Below are 18,763 nucleotides of genomic sequence, written 5' to 3'. Positions count from 1 at the left end.
GGTACTGGTGGGCTTTTGGTGTAGCTGCCTTGGAGGCGGAAGAAGTTAAACAACTGTCTACCTTGTCTGGTGTCTCAGAGGACCCTTCTATTGTGGGGTTGTTGAGGGTCGAAGAACAACGGGTGCCAATCCCTACCACAATGGTGCATTGGCGGCAATATCAAACTAACTGAAACTCTCTGATTCCCATCCATAAGCTGATTTGTGAACTAGAGATTCAAGGAGTGATCAGCAAGACTTGCTCACCCTTTAACAGTCCCATATGGCCAGTGCAGAAATCTAATGGAGAGGGGAGGCTAACTATAGACTATCGTGGCCTGAATGAAGTCATGCCACCGCTGAGTGCTGCCGTGCCGGACATGTTAGAACTTCAATACGAACTGGAGTCCAAGGCAGCCAAGTGGTGTGCCACAATTGATATCGCTAATGTATTCTTCTCAATCCCTCTGGCAGTAGGGTGCAGGTCACAGTTTACTTTCACTTGGAGGGGTGGTCCAGTACACCTGGAACCGACTGCCCCAGGGGTGGAAACATAGCCCCACCATTTGCCATGGACTGATCCAGACTGCACTGGAACAGGGTGAAGCTCCGGAACATCTGCAGTACATTGATGACATCATCGTATGGGGCAACACAGCAGAAGAAGTTTTTGAGAAGGGGAATGAAATAATTCAAATCCTTCTGAAAGCTGGTTTTGCCATAAAATGAAGTAAGGTCAAGGGACCTGCACAGAAGATTCAGTTTTTAGGAGTAAAATGGCAAGATGGACGCCGTCAGATCCCAATGGACGTGATCAATAAAATAGCAGCTATGTCTCCACCAACTAGTAAAAAGGAAGCACAAGCTTTCTTAGGCATTGTGGGTTTCTGGAGGATGCATATCCCAGATTACAGTCTGATTGTGAGCCCTCTGTATCAAGTAACCCGGAAGAAGAACGATTTTAAATGGGGTCCTGAGCAGCGACAAGCTTTTGAACAAATTAAACAGGAAATAGTCCGTGCAGTAGCTCTGGGGCCAGTCCGGGCAGGACAAGATGTTAAAAACGTGCTCTACACCGCAGCTGGGGAGAACGGCCCTACCTGGAGCCTCTGGCAGAAAGCACCAGGGGAGAGACGCGGTCGACCCCTAGGGTTTTGGTGTCGGAGATACAGAGGATCCCAAGCCTGCTATACTCCAACAGAAAAGGAGATGCTGGCAGCATATGAAGGGGTTTGAGCTGCTTCGGAAGTGGTTGGTACAGAAGCACAGCTCCTCTTGGCACCTCGGCTGCCGGTGCTGGGTTGGATGTTCAAAGCAAGGGTCCCTGCCACACATCATGCAAGGGATGCTACATGGAGTAAGTGGATTGCACTGATCACGCAGTGAACTTGAGTGGGAAACCCCAGTTGCCCAGGAATTCTAGAGGTGATTATGGACTGGCCAGAAGGCAAGGATTTTGGAACGTCACCAGAGGAGGAGGTAACACATGCAGAAGAGGCCCCACCAAATAATAAACTACCAGAAAGTGAGAAGAGATATGCCCTGTTCACTGATGGGTCCTGTGGGATTGTGGGAAAGCATCGAAAATGGAAGGCTGCCGTGTGGAGTCCTACAAGAGAAGTTGCAGAAGCCACTGAAGGACAAGGTGAATCGAGCCAGTTTGCAGAGGTGAAAGCAATTCAGCTGGCTTTGGACATTGCCGAGCGGGAAAAATGGCCAGTACTTTATCTTTATACTGATTCATGGATGGTGGCAAATGCCTTGTGGGGGTGGTTATGGCAGTGGAAGCAGAGCAACTGGCAGCGCAGAGGCAAACCCATCTGGGCTGCTGAACTGTGGCAAGATATTGCTGCTCGGGTAGAGAATCTGGTTGTGAAAGTACGTCACGCAGATGCCCATGTACCCAAGAATCGGGCCACTGAGGACCATCAGAACAACCAGCAGGTGGATCGGGCTGCTAAGATTGAAGTGGCCGAGGTGGATCTGGACTGGCAACATAAGGGTGAATTATTCATAGCTCGATGGGTCCATGACTCCTCAGGCCATCAAGGAAGAGATGCCACATATAGATGGGCTCGTGACCGAGGGGTGGATTTGACCATGGACACTATTGCACAGGTTGTCCATGAATGCAAGACATGCACTGCAATCAAGCAAGCCAAGCGATTAAAGCCTCTTTGGTATGGAGGACGATGGCTGAAATACAAATATGGGGAGGCCTGGCAGATCGATTATATTACACTCCCACAAACCCATCAAGGCAAGTGCCATGTGCTCATGATGGTGGAAGCAACCACTGGATGGCTGGAAACATACCCTGTGCCCCATGCCACCGCCCGGAACACCATCCTGGGCCTTGAAAAACCGAATGAAGTGCAGCCGTGAAGCGATCAGAACTGACCTCAGCAGCTGGCGCCCAGCAACTTCATTGAGATCGACATCTTCAACCCATGGACCATGGGCATGAGCTGCACCGGATACATTAGCTGCAAGCCCCAAAAATACAGCATGCAACAGTCCAGCACTACATACCATCTTGCCTGCCCTGAGAGATTGTTCTAATAGATGGAGCCCAAAGTCATGGATTAAATGAACTCAGTGGACATTTTAGAGTGATAGCCCATAGACTAAGGACATTATATCTGTATGGATACATATGTACATATATATATCTGACAGAGGAAGGTGATGGCATTTAATTGGAAACTGTAAGATCTGGGCATGGCATAGATGGTATAGAATAAGGGGTGGATAATGTCCTGGTTCTGGCAGGGATAGGGTTAATTCTCCCCAGGATCTAGCAGGGACACAGGTATTCCATCCCATGTGAGCCATTCCCAGGGGGTAGCCAGGAGCTGGCTGGGGGAGCGGACTGGGTCCCAGCTCCGGTCTGCAGTAGTATCGTAATCGTGGTTGTATATTCCTCTCTCAGTGTTATTGCTGTTGTTTTCTTGTTCCCTTTGCTGTTCTGTTAAACTGCCTTTGTCTCAATCCATGAGTTTTGCCTTTTTCTTCCAATTCTCCCCTCATGGCTGTGGTGGGGGGGGCCCGGTCTGAGCAAGCAGCTGCCACATGGTTCTTTGTTGCCGTCCAAACCACGACATGTATGCAAATAGAATTTTGAATAGCTGTAGTTAATATTAAATAGAAATTCATTTTGGGTTCAAATACTGGTTATTTGGGGTCAGACTACACTTTTCACATGGCCTGTGTACTTCCCTGTAACAAGTCACCGAGTAAGAACTGAGATGTATAAAGCATCTTTCTTATTTAACAGATAAGCATTGCAAGTTTCTTATGATTTTGTCAGCAGCTTTCAGTTAGAGGAGCTGAAATGAGCCTGTTTTGCATTTGCAGGTATGTACAATTTGTCTTAAAAATAGTTGGAAAAATAACTCATAGTATCTAAAATTGACGCCTCTCTTTTAGGATTTTTCTCCTCACTGGGTACCTAGGTAAGCCATGAGACACTGTATACGTGGGTCATTTCATAGGAAAGCCAAATCATTTCAGGTTTACAATGGTTATATTGGCAGTAAAACTCTAGATGACTTAGTCAAGATTGAGGTCTGACCCATAGGACAATTTCCAAAAGGGCATTTTTAGCAATAAATGCCTTGAACTTTTCATAGCTACACAGGTTTCTTGGTTTCATAGGTTTCTTGGTGTGATAAGCAGGTCATTTCTGAAGAGACAATTTAACTTCCTGTATATTCAGATTTCAGAACAGTAGCAACTGTTCTGTTGAGAATACATACTTTGTTATAATAACGTTTCTGGAATGTTTTGAAACTGCCTGTGTTCACAGCAGTTTGTATCTTAACTAGGTCAATAATACTGGTACCTCCATTGAAGTTGCATTTCTGTGTTGGATATCTGTCTTTTATGCACCATGTCCTTTTATTTTATTTTAAGCTAACTGTATGTTTGTTTGGCTATTTTTCTATATACGTTATGGAGTAGTCTTTTTTTCCCTCAAAATATTTGTTTTAAAATAATAATAAAAAACCTGGTGGAGAGATGTGTATTTTTTATTTGTTAAAGTTTTTCTTTCCTTGTGTATTCAACCTATGTTGTGCTTTGTCTGGCAGAGTTAATTGCAAATCGGGGTTCTTGGGATCTGAGAGTACAAAAGAGAATTGGTGCGTTAAAAACCCTGCCAAAGTTCCTAGAAGTGCCTGTCCTGCTAGGGGGAAGGGAGGAAGAGGGCTTCTGCAAGTGCATCTGGCCTGGTGAGATAAACATGGCTTTCAGAGCAGCTTCAGTAACTAGTTGGAACTCCTCCCCCTTCAGATTTCAATATTATTTCAAAGAAAACCTATCAGGGTACTTCCAACAAAGATTTCTGGAAAATCCCTAGTTGTAGTTAAGGTGTGAAGTTTTCAGAATACAGAGTTGCTTTTTTCTCTAGATTTAGAAAAGCATATCTTCGCTTGACAGCTCTGCTACAGGACTGTGGTCAGATAGTATTTAAACCTTGCCACCTTGCTTTGTGAATGGACTGGGTAATTTTTCCACTGAGAAATATGAAGCGTCAATAAGCAGAATTCCTTAAGAAGTCAAAGGGGTGTATGGTCAGTTGTCATTTTCCATTAAGACAATGAAAGTTAGGAATAGATCAAGCATAGATGGCTGGTGGAAAATTGGATGCCAGTTCTTGATGCTGGTTCGCATAACAGAAGTTAGAGAATTTCAGACTCACTTGAATTTCTGGTATATGCCATTTTCACTAGTCAGTGTAGCATCATAGAATATCTCAAGTTGGAAGGGACACATAAGGATCATCGAATCCAACTCCCTGCTCCTTGCAGGACTACCTAACACTAAACCATATGACTAAGAGCGTTGTTCAGATGCTCCTTGAACCATGACAGGCTTGGTGCCATGACCACTTCCCTGGGGAGCCTGTTTCAGTGACTGACCACCCTCTCAATGAAGAACCTTTTCCTAATGTCCAATCTGAACTTCCCCTGACACAGCTTCATTCCATTTCCATGTGTCCTATTGCTGGTCACCAGAGAGAGAAGATCATTGCCACGGTCATTGCCAGGGGTCATTGCCACGGAGACCAGCTTCAGGGCAGGTAAGACTGCGCTGGGGGAGGGATCTGCAGCAAAAAAGGCCGATGAAAAGCTCTTTTGGGGGCTTTTTGAAGCCAGGACAAGCCCTCTGCTTGTGCTGGGGCTGACAGCTGGTGGGAGGTGTTGCTGAGGGAGCCTGGGCGGAGCCACCACCACCCCCAGTTCACCAAGCCTCCAGGTTATAAGAAGCCTCAGGGAGGGCAGGGACTAGTCCCTGCCTACAGGGCACAGAGTGAGCACCCTGTGCTTGTCTGTGTGCCCCGGCGGGTGCCCCAGCCGGCTGCAGTCTGTACGGCAGGGTGCTGAGCCTCTACCAGTGTATGAGGTAAGTTCAATCCCTCTAAGTGGCCAGAGGACTAGGGGGCTCATCCCAACTGACCCTCGAGTCGCAAGGTGTCAGTTGCTGGTAGAGATCCAGCCATGGTTGCTGCCCGGTCAAAGACTGTTGTTAGAAAAGCTGTGGGCACCCAGACAGAGGCCCCACGCAAACATGTGGGCGTCCAGGCCTCTGGCTGCAGAGAGTGCCGGGGCCTGGCTCTTGCAATGGAGGGTAGGAGAGACACCAACTGTATCAGATGTGAACAGGTGAATGATCTGCTCAGCCTGGTGGCTGAACTGAAGGATGAAGTGGAGAGGCTGAGGAGTATCAGGGAGTGTGAGAGAGAGATTGACTGGTGGGCCCGCTCCCTGAGAGAAAGGAAATAGGTTGAGGCCCCACATAAATCAGAGAACCCCCTCCCCTCTTGTCACCAAGCAATTGGAGGAGATCTCAGAGGAGTAGGGGAATGGAAACAGGTCCCTGCTCGGGGAAGCAGGTGAGTCCCCTCCCGGCCCCTCCCACCTTCCCAGTTAGCCTTGCAGAACAGGTATGGAGTCCTGCAGGAGGAACTGGCTGTTGGAGAGGAGGATGGTACACCCAGGCTGGAGAAGTCAGAACAAGTCACCGTAGACCCAGCATCACTGCTAGCTCCAAAAGAAAAAGCAGATGGGTCATTGTTGTGGGTGACTCTCTACTGAGGGGGGCAGAGGGACCAATATGCCGCCCTGACCCACTTCACAGGGAAGTCTGCTGCCTCCCTGGGGCACGGGTTAGGGACGTGTTGGACAAACTTCCTGCCCTGGTAAACCCCTCTGATTATTACCCCCTGTTAGTATTTCAGGTGGGTAGTGATGAAGTGGGTAGAAGGAGGCCAAAAACAATTAAAAGATATTTTAAAGCCTTGGAACGGCTGCTTAAGGGATCAGGAATGCAAGTTGTGTTCTCCTCTATCCCTTCAGTGGCAACTATGAATGAGGAAATTAATAGGAAGAGGCAACAGGTCAACTCATGGTTCTGGGACTGGTGTTATCGGCAGGGTTTTGGGTTTTTTGAGCATAGGCAGCTATACGAGACGCCCGGCCTGCTGGGGGCAGGTGGGATGCACCTGTCTCAGAGGGGGAAAAGAATTTTGGGGCAGGAGTTAGCAGGGCTCATTGGTAGGGCTTTAAACTAGATATGAGGGGGGATGGGGAACTAACTGGGCCTGTCAGGATTAAACCCAAGGGAAGCACGCCAAGGCTTGAAGGATGCTGGGTTAGTGAGGACTCTCGCTCTGTCATTTCATTTGAGAAAAGGGATAGACATTTAGAAATTTCTGCTTGCGAACAATGGGAAAACCCTATCCCGAAAGGGGAAAAGGGTACTAGGCCAGGAGTTAGCAAGGCTCATGGGCAGGGCTTTAAACTAGAAGTGAAGGGGGGAGGGGATAAAACCAGGCCCACTGGTAATGAGCCTGGGGGTAAAGGGCCAAGGATGGGGGTGAAATCGGGAGCCCAGCTCAAGTGCATCTACGCTAATGCGCGTAGCATGGGCAACAAACAGGATGAGCTGGAAGCCATTGTGCAGCAGGACAGCTATGACGTAGTTGCCATCACGGAAACGTGGTGGGATGACGGTCACGACTGGAATGCTGCGATGAGTGGCTATAAGCTCTTCAGCAGGAATAGGCAAGGAAGGAGAGGTGGGGGTGTGGCTCTGTACATTCGGGAGTGTTTTGACTGTATAGAGCTAGATTCCAGTGACGATGAAGTTGAGTGTTTGTGGGTAAGGATGAAGGGGAAGGCTAACAAGGGGGATTTTGTGCTGGGAGTCTGCTATAGACCACCCAACCAGGATGAGCAGGTTGATGAAGTATTCTATAAGCAGCTGGCTGAAGTCTCGCAATCGCCAGCCCTTGTTCTGGTTGGGGACTTCAACCTACCGGACATCTGCTGGAAATCTAACACAGCAGAGAGCAGGCAGGCTAGGAGGTTCCTTGAGTGTATGGAAGATAACTTCCTGACACAACTGGTAGGAGAGCCTACCAGGGCAGGTGCCTTGCTGGACCTACTTTTCACAAACAGAGAAGGACTAGTGGGAGATGTGGAGGTCGGAGGCCGTCTTGGGCTTAGCGATCATGAAATGGTCAAGTATTCAATTCTTAGTGAGGTAAGGAAGGGGGTTAGCAAAACCTCCACCTTGGCCTTCCGGAGGGCGGACTTTAGCCTGTTCAGAACCCTGGTTGGGAGGGTCCCTTGGGAGATAATCCTGCGGGGCAAAGGGGTCCAGGAAGGCTGGACGCTCTTCAAGAAGGAAATCTTAAAGGCCCAGGAGCAGGCTGTCCTCATGAGGCGCAAAATTAAAGGGCGGGGAAAATGGCCGGCCTGGATGAACAAAGAGCTTTTGATGGGACTTAGGGAAAAAAGGAAGGTTTGCCACCTTTGGAAGAAGGGACAAGCAACTCAGGAAGAGTACAGAGATCTTGTTAGGTTATACAGAGAAAAAATTAGGAAGGCAAAAGCCCAGCTGGAACTCAACCTGGCCATTAATATAAAGGACAACAAAAAAAGTTTTTATAAATACGTCAACAAAAAGAGTCAGGGAGAATCTCCATGCCTTACTGGATGCGGGGGGAAACATTGCGACCAAGGACGAGGAGAAGGCTGAGATACTTAATGCCTTCTTTGCCTCTGTCTTCAATAGTCGGACCAGCTACCCCCAAGGTGTACAGCCTCCTGGGCTGGAAGATAAGGATGGAGAGCAGAACAACCCCCCCATAGTCCAGGAGGAAGTAGTTAATGATCTGCTTATGCACCTGGACATGCATAAGTCCATGGGGCCGGATGGGATTCACCCAAGGGTACTCAGGGAGCTGGCGGGAGAGCTCACCAAGCCTCTCTCCATTATCTATCAACAATCCTGGTCAACAGGAGAGGTACCAGATGACTGGAGGGTGGCCAATGTGACGCCCATCTACAAGAAGGGCTGGAAGGAGGATCCGGGAAACTATAGGCCTGTCAGTCTGACCTTGGTACCGGGAAAGATCATGGAGAGGATCATCTTGAGTGAGCTCTCATGGCAAGTGCAGGGCAGCCGAGGGGTCAGGGCCAGCCAGCATGGGTTTATGAAAGGGAGGTCCTGCTTAACCAACTTGATCTTTTTCTATGACCATGTGACCCGCCTTCTCGATGCGGGGAAGGCTGTGGATGTTGTCTACCTGGACTTTGCTAAGGCCTTTGACACCATCCCCCACAGCGTTCTCCTGGAGAAGCTGGCGAATCATGGCATAGACAAGTGTACTCTTCACTGGGTAAAAAACTGGCTGGATGGCCGTGCCCAGAGAGTTGTGAATAATGGGGTGAAATCCAGTTGGTGGCTGGTCACCAGCAGTGTCCCTCAGGGCTCAGTTTTGGGGCCAGTCTTGTTTAATATCTTTATCGATGATCTGGATAAGGGGATTGAGTGCACCCTCAGTAAGTTTGCAGATGACACCAAACTAGGTGGGAGTGTTGATCTGCTTGAGGGTCGGAAAGCTCTACAGAGGGACCTGGACAGGTTGGATCAATGGGCCGAGGCCAATGGGATGAGGTTTAATAAGGCCAAGTGCCGGGTCCTGCATTTCAGTCACAACAACCCCAGGCAACGCTACAGGCTTGGGGAAGAGTGGCTGGAAAGCTGCCCAGCAGAAAAGGACCTGGGGGTATTGGTGGACAGCCGGCTGAACATGAGCCAGCAGTGTGCCCAGGTGGCCAAGAAGGCCAACGGCATCCTGGCCTGTATCAGGAATAGTGTGGCCAGCAGGAGTAGGGAAGTGATCGTGCCTCTGTACTCGGCCCTGGTGAGGCCTCACTTTGAGTTCTGTGTTCAGTTCTGGGTCCCTCACTACAGGAAGGACATTGAGCTGCTGGAGCGTGTCCAGAGGAGAGCCACCAAGCTGGTGAGGGGTCTAGAGAACAAGTCATATGAGGAGAGGCTGAGGGAACTGGGCATGTTTAGTTTGGAGAAGAGGAGGCTGAGGGGGGACCTCATTGCCCTCTACAACTACTTGAAAGGAGGTTGTAGAGAGGTGGGTGTTGGCCTCTTCTCCCAAGGGAATAATGACAGGACCAGAGGAAATGGTCTGAAGTTGGGGCAGGGGAGGATTAGATTAGATATCAGGAAGAATTACTTTCCTGAGAGAGTGGTCAGGCACTGGAACAGCCTGCCAAGGGAGGTGGTGGAGTCACCATCCCTGGAGGTATTTAAGGAACGTGTAGACGTGGCACTTCAGGGCATGCTCTAGTGCCCGAGATTGTTGCGTTGTGTCTGTTTGTGGGTGGTGTGGGGTGTGGGTGTTTGGTTTGGTTTTGGTGTTGGTGTTTTGGGATTTTTTGGGTGTGGTGGTTTTTTTTGGTTTGTGGTTTTTTTTTTTGTTGGTTGGACTCAATCTCAAAGGTCCCATCCAACCAAAAATATTCTGCGATTCTGTGATCAGCACTTCCCCCTCAGCTACCTCCCTTGAGGAAGTTGAAGACTGCGATGAAGTCACCCCTCAGCCTTTGAGCTGAACGAGCTGAACAAACCAAGTGACCTCAGCCGCTCAGTCTTGCCCTTGAGGCCTTTCACCATCTTGGTCACTCTCCTCTGGACACACTCTAATAGTTTGAGGTCCTTCTTATACTGAGGCGCTCAAAACTGCACACAGTACCTGAGGTGAGGCTGCACCAGTGAGGTGTAGAGTGGGACAATCACCTCCCTCGACTGACTAGCTATGCTGTGCTTGATGCACTCCAGGACATGGTTGACCCTTTTGGCTGCCAGGGCACACTTTTGACTCATATTCAACTTGCCATCAACCCAAACCCCCAGATCTCTTTCCATGGGGCTGCTCTCCAGCCTCTCATCCACGAATTTTTATGTATAACCAGGATTACCTCATCCCAGGCAGAGAATCCAGCACTTGCTCTTGTTAGATTTCATATGGTTGGTGATTGCCCAGCTCTCTAGTGTATCCAGATCTCTCTGTAAGGCCTCTCTACCCTGGAGGGAGTCCACAGCTCCTCCTAGTTAAGTATCGTCGGCAAACTTACTTAATGTACGTTCGATTCCTGTGCCCAGATCATTTATAAAAACATTAAAGAGCACTGACCCTAAAATTGAGCCCTGGAGAACCCCACTCGCTGCCAGCCTGATGTAACCCCATTTACTAAAACTTTGAGCCCAACCCATCAGCCAATGTATTATGGACTTGTCTAGCTGTATGCTGGACATTTTGTCCAGAAGGATACTGTGAGAGACAGTATCAAAAGCTTTGCTAAAATCCAAAAAGCCCCACATCTACTGCCTTCCCTTGGTCAACTAGATGGGTGACCTTGTCATAAAAGGAAATTAAGTTGATTAAGCAGGACTTTCCCCTCGTGAACCTGTGTTGGCTATGACCAATGACTGCGTTCTCTCTCAAGTGTTTCTCATTAACTCCCAGAATAACCTTCTCCATAATTTTACCAGGCACTGAAGTGAGACTGACCGACCTGTAATTACTAGGGTCTTCCTTCTTACCCTTCTTGAAAATTGGGACAACATTTGCCAGTTTCCAGTTGACTGAGACCTCTCCAGACTCTCAAGACTGCTGAAAAATAATGGATGTCCCACGATGATGTTGGCCAGCTCTTTCAGTACCCTGGGATGAATCCCATTGGGCCCCATAGACTTATGTGCCTCTAGCTGGAGCAGCAAGTCTTGAACAAGTTCAGGATCAGCTAGGAATTTATCATCCCCTCGCTCATGGTGTGCCAACACAGGGCTCTGGGGGGTCCCAGGGCCCATCATTGGTGTTAAAGACCGAGACAAAGGTGGCATTAAAAGTCTCCGCTTTGTCTACGTCCCTATTTGTGAGGTGACCAACCTCATCAAGTAATGGGCCAATGTTATCTCTGATCCTCCTTTTGCTGTTAACATATTTAAAAAAGCCCTTTTTGTTCTCTTCCACAGTGCTGGACAGCTTGAACTCTAATCAAGCTTTGGCTGCATGAATTTTCTCCCTACAGTGGTGAACAGCATCTCTGTACTCCTCCCATGTCATCTGTCCTTGCTTCCAATGTCCATGCACTTTCCTTTTCCACCTAAGTTCTGGAAGCAGATCTCTGCTCAGCCAAGCCAGCCTTCTGCTCTGCTTGCTTGACTTCTGACACCTTGGAATTGCCTGCTTCTGCACTTTTAAGAGATGGCTCTTAAAAAGGAATAAGTGTGTGACTTGTTTGCTAGTGTCTCTCCACTCTGTAGTTCAAGATATTATCGAGAAATCACTGGCATGGGTGGCTGTCTGCAAGTATGAGATTCTGTATCTTATTTCTTTCTGATGTAACGTACTTCTTTCTTTTCAGGTTCACATAACACTAGGGATCAAAGAAGCATATGTAACACTTACGTGGTGCTGGGACCAGTCTTCTAAAAGAAGACTCCAAAAGAAATTATCTTCAACTTGTTTATCCTGAGACTGACTCTTCTTTGGAGAAAAGCTCAAAAGAGAAACTTTTCACACTGGAACCATTATAAATAAATTACTTCAAGAACTTGCTACCTGGAGACGCTTTTGCAGAGATTGAATCCTGCTTTTCATCTGCGTTTGCACTTCAGACTGTAAACAATGAGTGAGTTCTGGTTGTGTTTCAACTGCTGTATTGCAGAACAACCTCAGCCTGTAAGTATGATTATTGGAACTGTTTGTGTATAATTCAATACATTGTTCAATTTTTTTTTGTTTTAGCTTCTTAAATTAGTGCTGTTGGACTAAGCCCAGTGAGAATTAAGGAATTAACTACCATCTTGGTTTAGCTGTGAAAGAAGAGAATCTGATCTAGACTGTCATAGTGACGTTTTCCTATCCTTAATATTAAATCTGTCTGAAGTCTTTGAAAAGAGCCTTTATATGTTTGAATTGTAGAGAGGGAGAAAGGATGGGGAAGGGGAGGATGAGAGTGAGGAGGACCTAAATTGTTGCTCTAACATCTACCAAAAAGCATGTGGAAATCTGGATATGTCACAACGTCTGATACTGTTTAAGGCTTACTTTCCTGTGTGGTTGGACAATAGTGAAGGAAGGAAACATTGCTGTTAAGAAATATAGGGTAAAATCCATTCCTCCTCTGCCTTTCATAACATTCATTTAAATGAAGTCAGGGAGAGGGTGGGCGAGAGGAAGAAGAAGAGCAAGAGAGCAAGGAAGTGGGTGGGTGAGAGAGCAGGGGCAGATGGGAGAGAAGGAGTACAAGCCAGGGAGAGCGGGCGAGAATGAGTGAGGAGGCAAGAGTGAGCAAGTAGGAGTATGAGGGAGCGAGAGTGGGTGAGCGGGAGAGGGAGCAAGGGAGGGAGTGTGGGGGAGGGAGAGCAAGAGAGAGGGGGATCGAGAGTGTGCAGGCGACCACCAGTGGGGGAGTGCAAGGGGGCAAGAGAGGGAGGGAGGGAGAGAGATCTAGGGAGCAAGTGATGGTGAGTGTGTATGAAAACAAGGGGGAGTGGGAGCACTGGAGAGAGTGCAGGTGCATGCGAGTGCAAGTGAGCAAGGGCACGAGAGTGATATCTAGAGAGCGAGTGGAAGCTGAAGTGAGACCAAGAGAGTGAGTGCGTGAGCAGGGGAGAGCGGGTGAGAGATCAAGGGCGAGCGAGAGCAAGAGTGAGCGGGAGAGTGAGTATGCTGCGAGAGAGAGGGTGTGGTCACATGAGATAGAGTGAGGGAGGGAGCGAGCAAGTGCAAGCAAGAGATTGAGAGCCTGTATGTGTAAGGGAGGGTGGGAGTGAGGGTGAGAGAGCAAGGGCAAGAGAACAACAATGAATGGGGTGGGTGGAAGAGCAAGTGAGCGGGAGGGCGAGGGCAAGCGAGAGCAAGGGAGAGGGAGGACATGAGAGTGAGCGGGAGGGTGAGAGGGCAGGTGAGAAGGGTAAGGCAAGCAAGAGGGGGAGGGCGAACAAGAGAGGGGTGTGAGGAGGTGAGGGGGCAAGCAGGAATTAGGGGACAAGCAATCACAAAGGGGCAGAGGGGTGCAAGGGGGCAGGGGATGAGGAGGTGGGTGAGGGGTTAAGCAGGGGCAAATGGGTGAGGAGGTGAGTGGGAGCAAGGAGGCAGGTGAGGAGCCAAGTGAGTGGGCAAGGAGGTGAGCAACGGACGTGAGCCGAGTGGGGGTGAGGAGCCAAGTGAGAGCAAGGGGCGAGGGGTAAGGATGTGAGCCCAGGAAAGGGAGTGAGGAGGTGAGCATGGGACAGTGAGCATGGGACGGCAAGCGCTAGGTGATGAGCACCAGGAGATGGATGCAAGCATGAGACTTGAGATGAACGTGAGGTTATGAGTGTGAGCAAGTGTGTGAGGAGACTAGTGACAGGGAGGGGACAAGCACAATGGAGAGAGGGAAGAAATGAGAGAGGAGACGAATGCATGAGGGAGAGGAACAAGACAAGCACAAAGGAGAGCATGAGGATATGAGCATGAGGGAGAGAGAGGAGATGAATGTGAGAAGATAAGCTGGAATGAGAGAAGGGGAGGATATGAGCACGTGCTGGAGAGCGAGGTAGGGGGGAGAGGCTATCAAGAATGAGAGCGAGACCAGGAGACAGCGGGCAAAAGAGGGAGGAAAAGAGCATGAGCAAAAGAGGAAGAGAGGGAACATAAGATGGCAAGAGTGAGAGCAGTTGTGAGGCAGAATGAGTGTGAGACTGAGTGTGAGTCAGTGAGGGCAAGAGAGTGAGATTGAGTGAGATAGCAAGTGCAAGACTGAGTGAGAGAGGGTGAGGCAGCAAGCGAGAGATAGCATGCAAGAGGAGATGAGCACAAGTGTGAGACAGTGAGCAAGTGTGAGACTGCAGGAGTGAGCGCGACTGGTCAAAAAAGTGAGTGAGATGAGAGCGCATGCTTGAGTGAGTGCAAGAGATGGAAAGTGATCACGAGATGGAGCAAGAGCGAGGCAGCAAGAGAGTGACACAGTCATAAGCATGAGACAGTGTGACTTCGAGCAACTGCAAGCAGGTGAGAAAATGAGCACAACGTGTCAGTAGCAGGCATGAGAAAAAGTGCAAGATGATGGGACCAGGCAGGAGATGGCAGGCGACACATTGAGCGAGCACAAGACAGCGAGAGTGAGCAAGTGAGAATGAGCAAGGTAGTGAGAGCAAGAGACACAGTGAGATGGACTGAGGGAGCCGGAGAAAGATAGATATGGAGGGATAGAGCAAGTGCCACAGATTGAGCAAGAACTAGAGAGAAACTAAAAGACTGAATGACTGAGAAACAAACAGATGGGGAGAGAGAGAGAGAAAGAGGGAAGGAGGCAGGGAGGGAGACAAAATTCATAGATGGAGACAGAGACAGCGAGAGAGTGGGAGTGTTAGGGAGACAGAGTGAGAGAGGGAAACAGTGAACAAAGGCACAAAAGATAGTGAGAGAGAAGGAAAACTCAGAGAGACAGGGGGAGAGAGACAGAGAAGATCAAGGTGTTAATTGATCTAGTCATTCAAGCAGAATACCTGAAGGTTATGTGGTTTACTGCAGGCTGCAACACTTAGGTGTTTTCTGAATAGGAAATAGGTACAAACTGTAGTCCTTGGTTTCTCTAATTTGTCAAGTATGTGTTTTGGATAGTGGGTTGTTGGTGTTTTGCATGTGAGATTTTTGGGGAGGGTGTTGATTTTTTGGTTTGGATGTTCTTTTTGTGAAGGAAAGAATCTGCTTCATTGTTGCAAAAACCAATCGACTTCTGGAATATTTTACTTAGATTAATGCTTGCCCAGGATACTGTTAACTGCTTTGACATCCTCTGAGGAAAGGCACTACAAAATACTGTAAAATACAGAGCTCTTGGACATTGATAAGTAGGTCTTCATGGGGCATGTGTATAAGCACCATGACTTATTATTGAATGTAGTGTAGCTTAAATGGTTTGGCAAACACTTATTCTAGCTAGATTTTAAATTAGATTATGTTAATTATATATGAAAACTATCTCTTTTTAAAAATTGGCATCAAGTAAGTAGTTTAGATATGGAAAAGCTGATTAGAATTAAGAGGTATTAAAGTACAAGAGGAATTTCTGAAGTGCATAATACTTATGTGAAATTACTGCAGTGTAAAATCTGCAGTAATGTTTTACAAATATGAGGGCCTCTTGATTATCCTTTGAAGACAGTAAAATTGGTTTCCTTGTATGCTGCTCATATCATGCTTCATTTCACCAAAATGTTCTTCTGCAGTATTTAGATCTCTCTCTCGCTCTTTCTCTTGCACGCTCTCTCTCTTTGAACTTTACAATGGTTTAAATATTTATTTCTATTTAGTCTGTTTGATGTAAGCCCTTCTGTTCATGCTATCTGAATCATATTATTTTAAATAATAGGAAAACTGATCAAGTACTTGGGATATCTTAAATTACGTAATAATTTATTGTTGTGGGTTAACCCTGATAGGCAGCTAAGAACCACACAACTCACTCACTTCCCCCACAGTGGGATGGGGAAGAGAATTGGAAGGGTAAAAATGCAAAAATTTGTGGGTTGAGATAAAGACAGTTTAATAGGTAAAGCAAGAACTCCATGCACAGGCAAAGCAAAACAAGGAATTCATTCACTACTTCCCATTGACAGGCAGATGGTTAGCCATTTCCAAGAAAGCGGGGCTTCATCACATGTAAAGGTTACTTGGGAAGACAAATGCCATAACCACAAATGCCCCCTGCCCCAATCCCTTCCTCCTTTCCCCCAGCTTTTATTGCTGAGCATAATGTCATATGGTATGGAATATCCCTTTGGTCAGTTAGGGTCAGCTGTCCTGGCTGTGTCCCCTCCCAACATCTTGCACGCTCCCAGCCTACTCGCTGTTAGGGCAGCATGAAAAACAGAAGTCCTTGATGCTGTTTAAGCACTGTTCGGCAATAGCTAAAACACTGGTGTGTTATCAACACTGTCACAAATCCAAAACATAGCACCATACAAGCTCTTATGAAGAAAATGATTCTATCCCAGCCAAAACCAGTGCACTTATTTCTAGAATTGGTCAGGTCATATTATTTCTCAGTGACAAAGAAAGAAAAATTATAAAAGGAATGAGAAGATTTTGTTTGGTTTTGGTGTCCTTGTAATTTTTTATGTAATCAGAGAGATAAAACTTTTCCTTTGAAGTTTACAGTGAAATACAACCTTAAACATTTACCATGTAATATTTTGTTGCTCCGTAAAATGTACATCAAATGATTACATTTCACAAGGAAAAGCCTTTTAAAATAAGTAAAACTTCCAGTTGCCAGGGATACAAACTCAGTCTGCATTCAGAGAGTTCAAGCAGGGTCTTTTTCCCACATTGACACAGTATGTTTTCTGCTTTTAATCCCTTTGCTTCAGCTCATTGGAATTTAGTAAATAATTTGATCATAGAATCATAGAATAATTCGGATCGGAAGGGACCTTTAAAGGTCATCTAGTCCAACCTCCCCTGCAATGAGCAGGGATAATCTTCAACTACATCAGGTTGCTCAGAGCCCCGCCCAATCTGACCTTGAATGTTTCCAGGGATGGGGCATCTACCACTGCTCTGGGCAACCTGTTCCAGGGTTTTACCAGCCTCAGTGTAAAAAATTTCTTCCTTATATCTAGTCTGAATCTACCCTTTTTTAGCTTAAAACCATTACCCCTTGTCCTATCATAACAGGCTCTACTAAAAATTTTGTCTCCATCTTTCTTATAAGCCCCCTTTAAGTATTGAAAGATCACAATAAGGTCTCCCTGGAGCCTTCTCTTCTCCAGGCTGAACAACCCCAACTCTCTCAGCCTGTTCTCATAGGAGAGGTGCTCCAGCCCTCTGATCATTTTTGTGGCCCTCCTCTGGACCTGCTCCAACAGGTCCATGTCTTTCCTGTGCTGAGAACTCCAGAGCTGGACACAGGACTCCAGATGGGGTCTCACCAGAGTGGAGTAGAGGGGCAGAATCACCTCCCTCGACCTGCTGGCCACACTTTTTTGATGCAGCCCAGGATATGGTTAGCCTTCTAGGCTGCGAGTGCACATTGCCAGCTCATGTCCAGCTTTTTATCCACCAATACCCCCAAGTCCTTCTCCCCAGGGCTGCTCTAAAGAAGGAATAGAAATCAACTTAGACTCTTAGCTATGTTGGCTCTGCAGGCAGTACAGGGGTGAATATTACTAACAATTTAGGTTTTGTGACCAAACTCGGCAGACATTTATATTTGCAATGTTTAAGGGAAGAAATGCTGCCGGAGGCACTAAATGTGGTACAGTTTATGCTGTTACTGTTCCTCAGGTAAACAAACAACCATATCTGTTTTAGATTGTGTTTATGCAAATTTACTTATTTCAATTTCTTAAACAGCAGTGTCCTGTAATTATGTAGTCTCAGCTCAAAGAAGAGTGGTCTGAAAGTGAAGCCTGCAGCAAAACAGAACTGGGAAAGGCAGAAAGGTAGATACCTGAGAGTGGGTTTTTCAAAATTTTTTTTCCTTAATCATTCCAAAGAGGGAATATTGAGAGTCTCAATGATAATGTATATCTTTCAACTTTTTTACTTTTTTAGTTTTGCAGTTGGAAAACAAAACCCCTCTGTCATGTTCTTAGTGGGGAAATTTATATGCTTGCACATCAGCTTTAAAGACAGACTAGATTTATAAAATGTACTTAAAGTTTATTTGAATTTTTAGTACAATATGTTACAATTAACACTTTAAAACTTAAATGGATGTTTAAAATTTCTAGCATCATATCACAGTTAGAGACCTAGGGTCACTTCTGAAGCTGTACTGTTTCTATTTCTACTTAAAAGCAGCTGGAGTATAAACCAAGTATACATTGCTTTTATAAAAAATAAGGTGTGTTTTAAGCTTCTGAAAAGCTGTATCAACTTCCTTTTCAGGAAGGATTTTAATGTAGCTGCTGCAAATTATTTAGGACAAAGGAAAGTGAGGGAATTGATAGAAGCTTGAAGTGATAGGATTCCTTAATATCATTTTATATCATCTTCTAGTTATCCAGTCTTTGGAATCCTTTACAGAGGTAACTTGTAAAACCAGTAAGAATAACCACCATCATTTGGGGGAAATTCCTGGATGATTATCAAATGACGTAGTTTACAGATATCTTTAGGGGACCAGGACAGAGATAAAAGTTACTGGAATCCAAAAGGAAAAGGATCAAAGACAGGGAGTGCTCCTTATAAATAAGCTGTGAGCTGCAGATATGTTATCTGGAAGGATGAAACACCAGAGAGATATAGTAAGAAAGATGTGAAAAGGAGCATCACAGCCTTCTCATTTTCAAAATTGTTTCTAATGCGTTTTTTTCCAAACATTTGAAGTGAAAGAGGCCCTAGGAAGCTTTCTATAGGGCAACTATAAAGTGATAGCCTGTCTTTTACTAATTCCATATTAGACAATTCAGA

The 18,763-nt window shown here is 46.6% G+C and overlaps 1 protein-coding gene across 1 annotated transcript in view; it reads left to right on the top strand.

The window, feature by feature from the left end:
* LOC141476667 (CDC42 small effector protein 2-like) overlaps positions 1-18,763 on the top strand; it is a 110,409-nt gene that overhangs the window by 64,857 nt on the left and 26,789 nt on the right. Inside the window, exon 2 of the mRNA XM_074165467.1 lies at positions 11,721-12,037. Coding sequence (XP_074021568.1) covers positions 11,984-12,037 — 54 coding nt within the window. The 5' untranslated portion in view covers positions 11,721-11,983. The remainder of the gene's footprint in view (positions 1-11,720; positions 12,038-18,763) is intronic.

Source organism: Numenius arquata, chromosome W, assembly GCF_964106895.1.
Source record: "Numenius arquata chromosome W, bNumArq3.hap1.1, whole genome shotgun sequence".
NCBI lineage: Eukaryota > Metazoa > Chordata > Aves > Charadriiformes > Scolopacidae > Numenius > Numenius arquata.
This window is presented reverse-complemented; position numbering and strand designations above follow the sequence as displayed.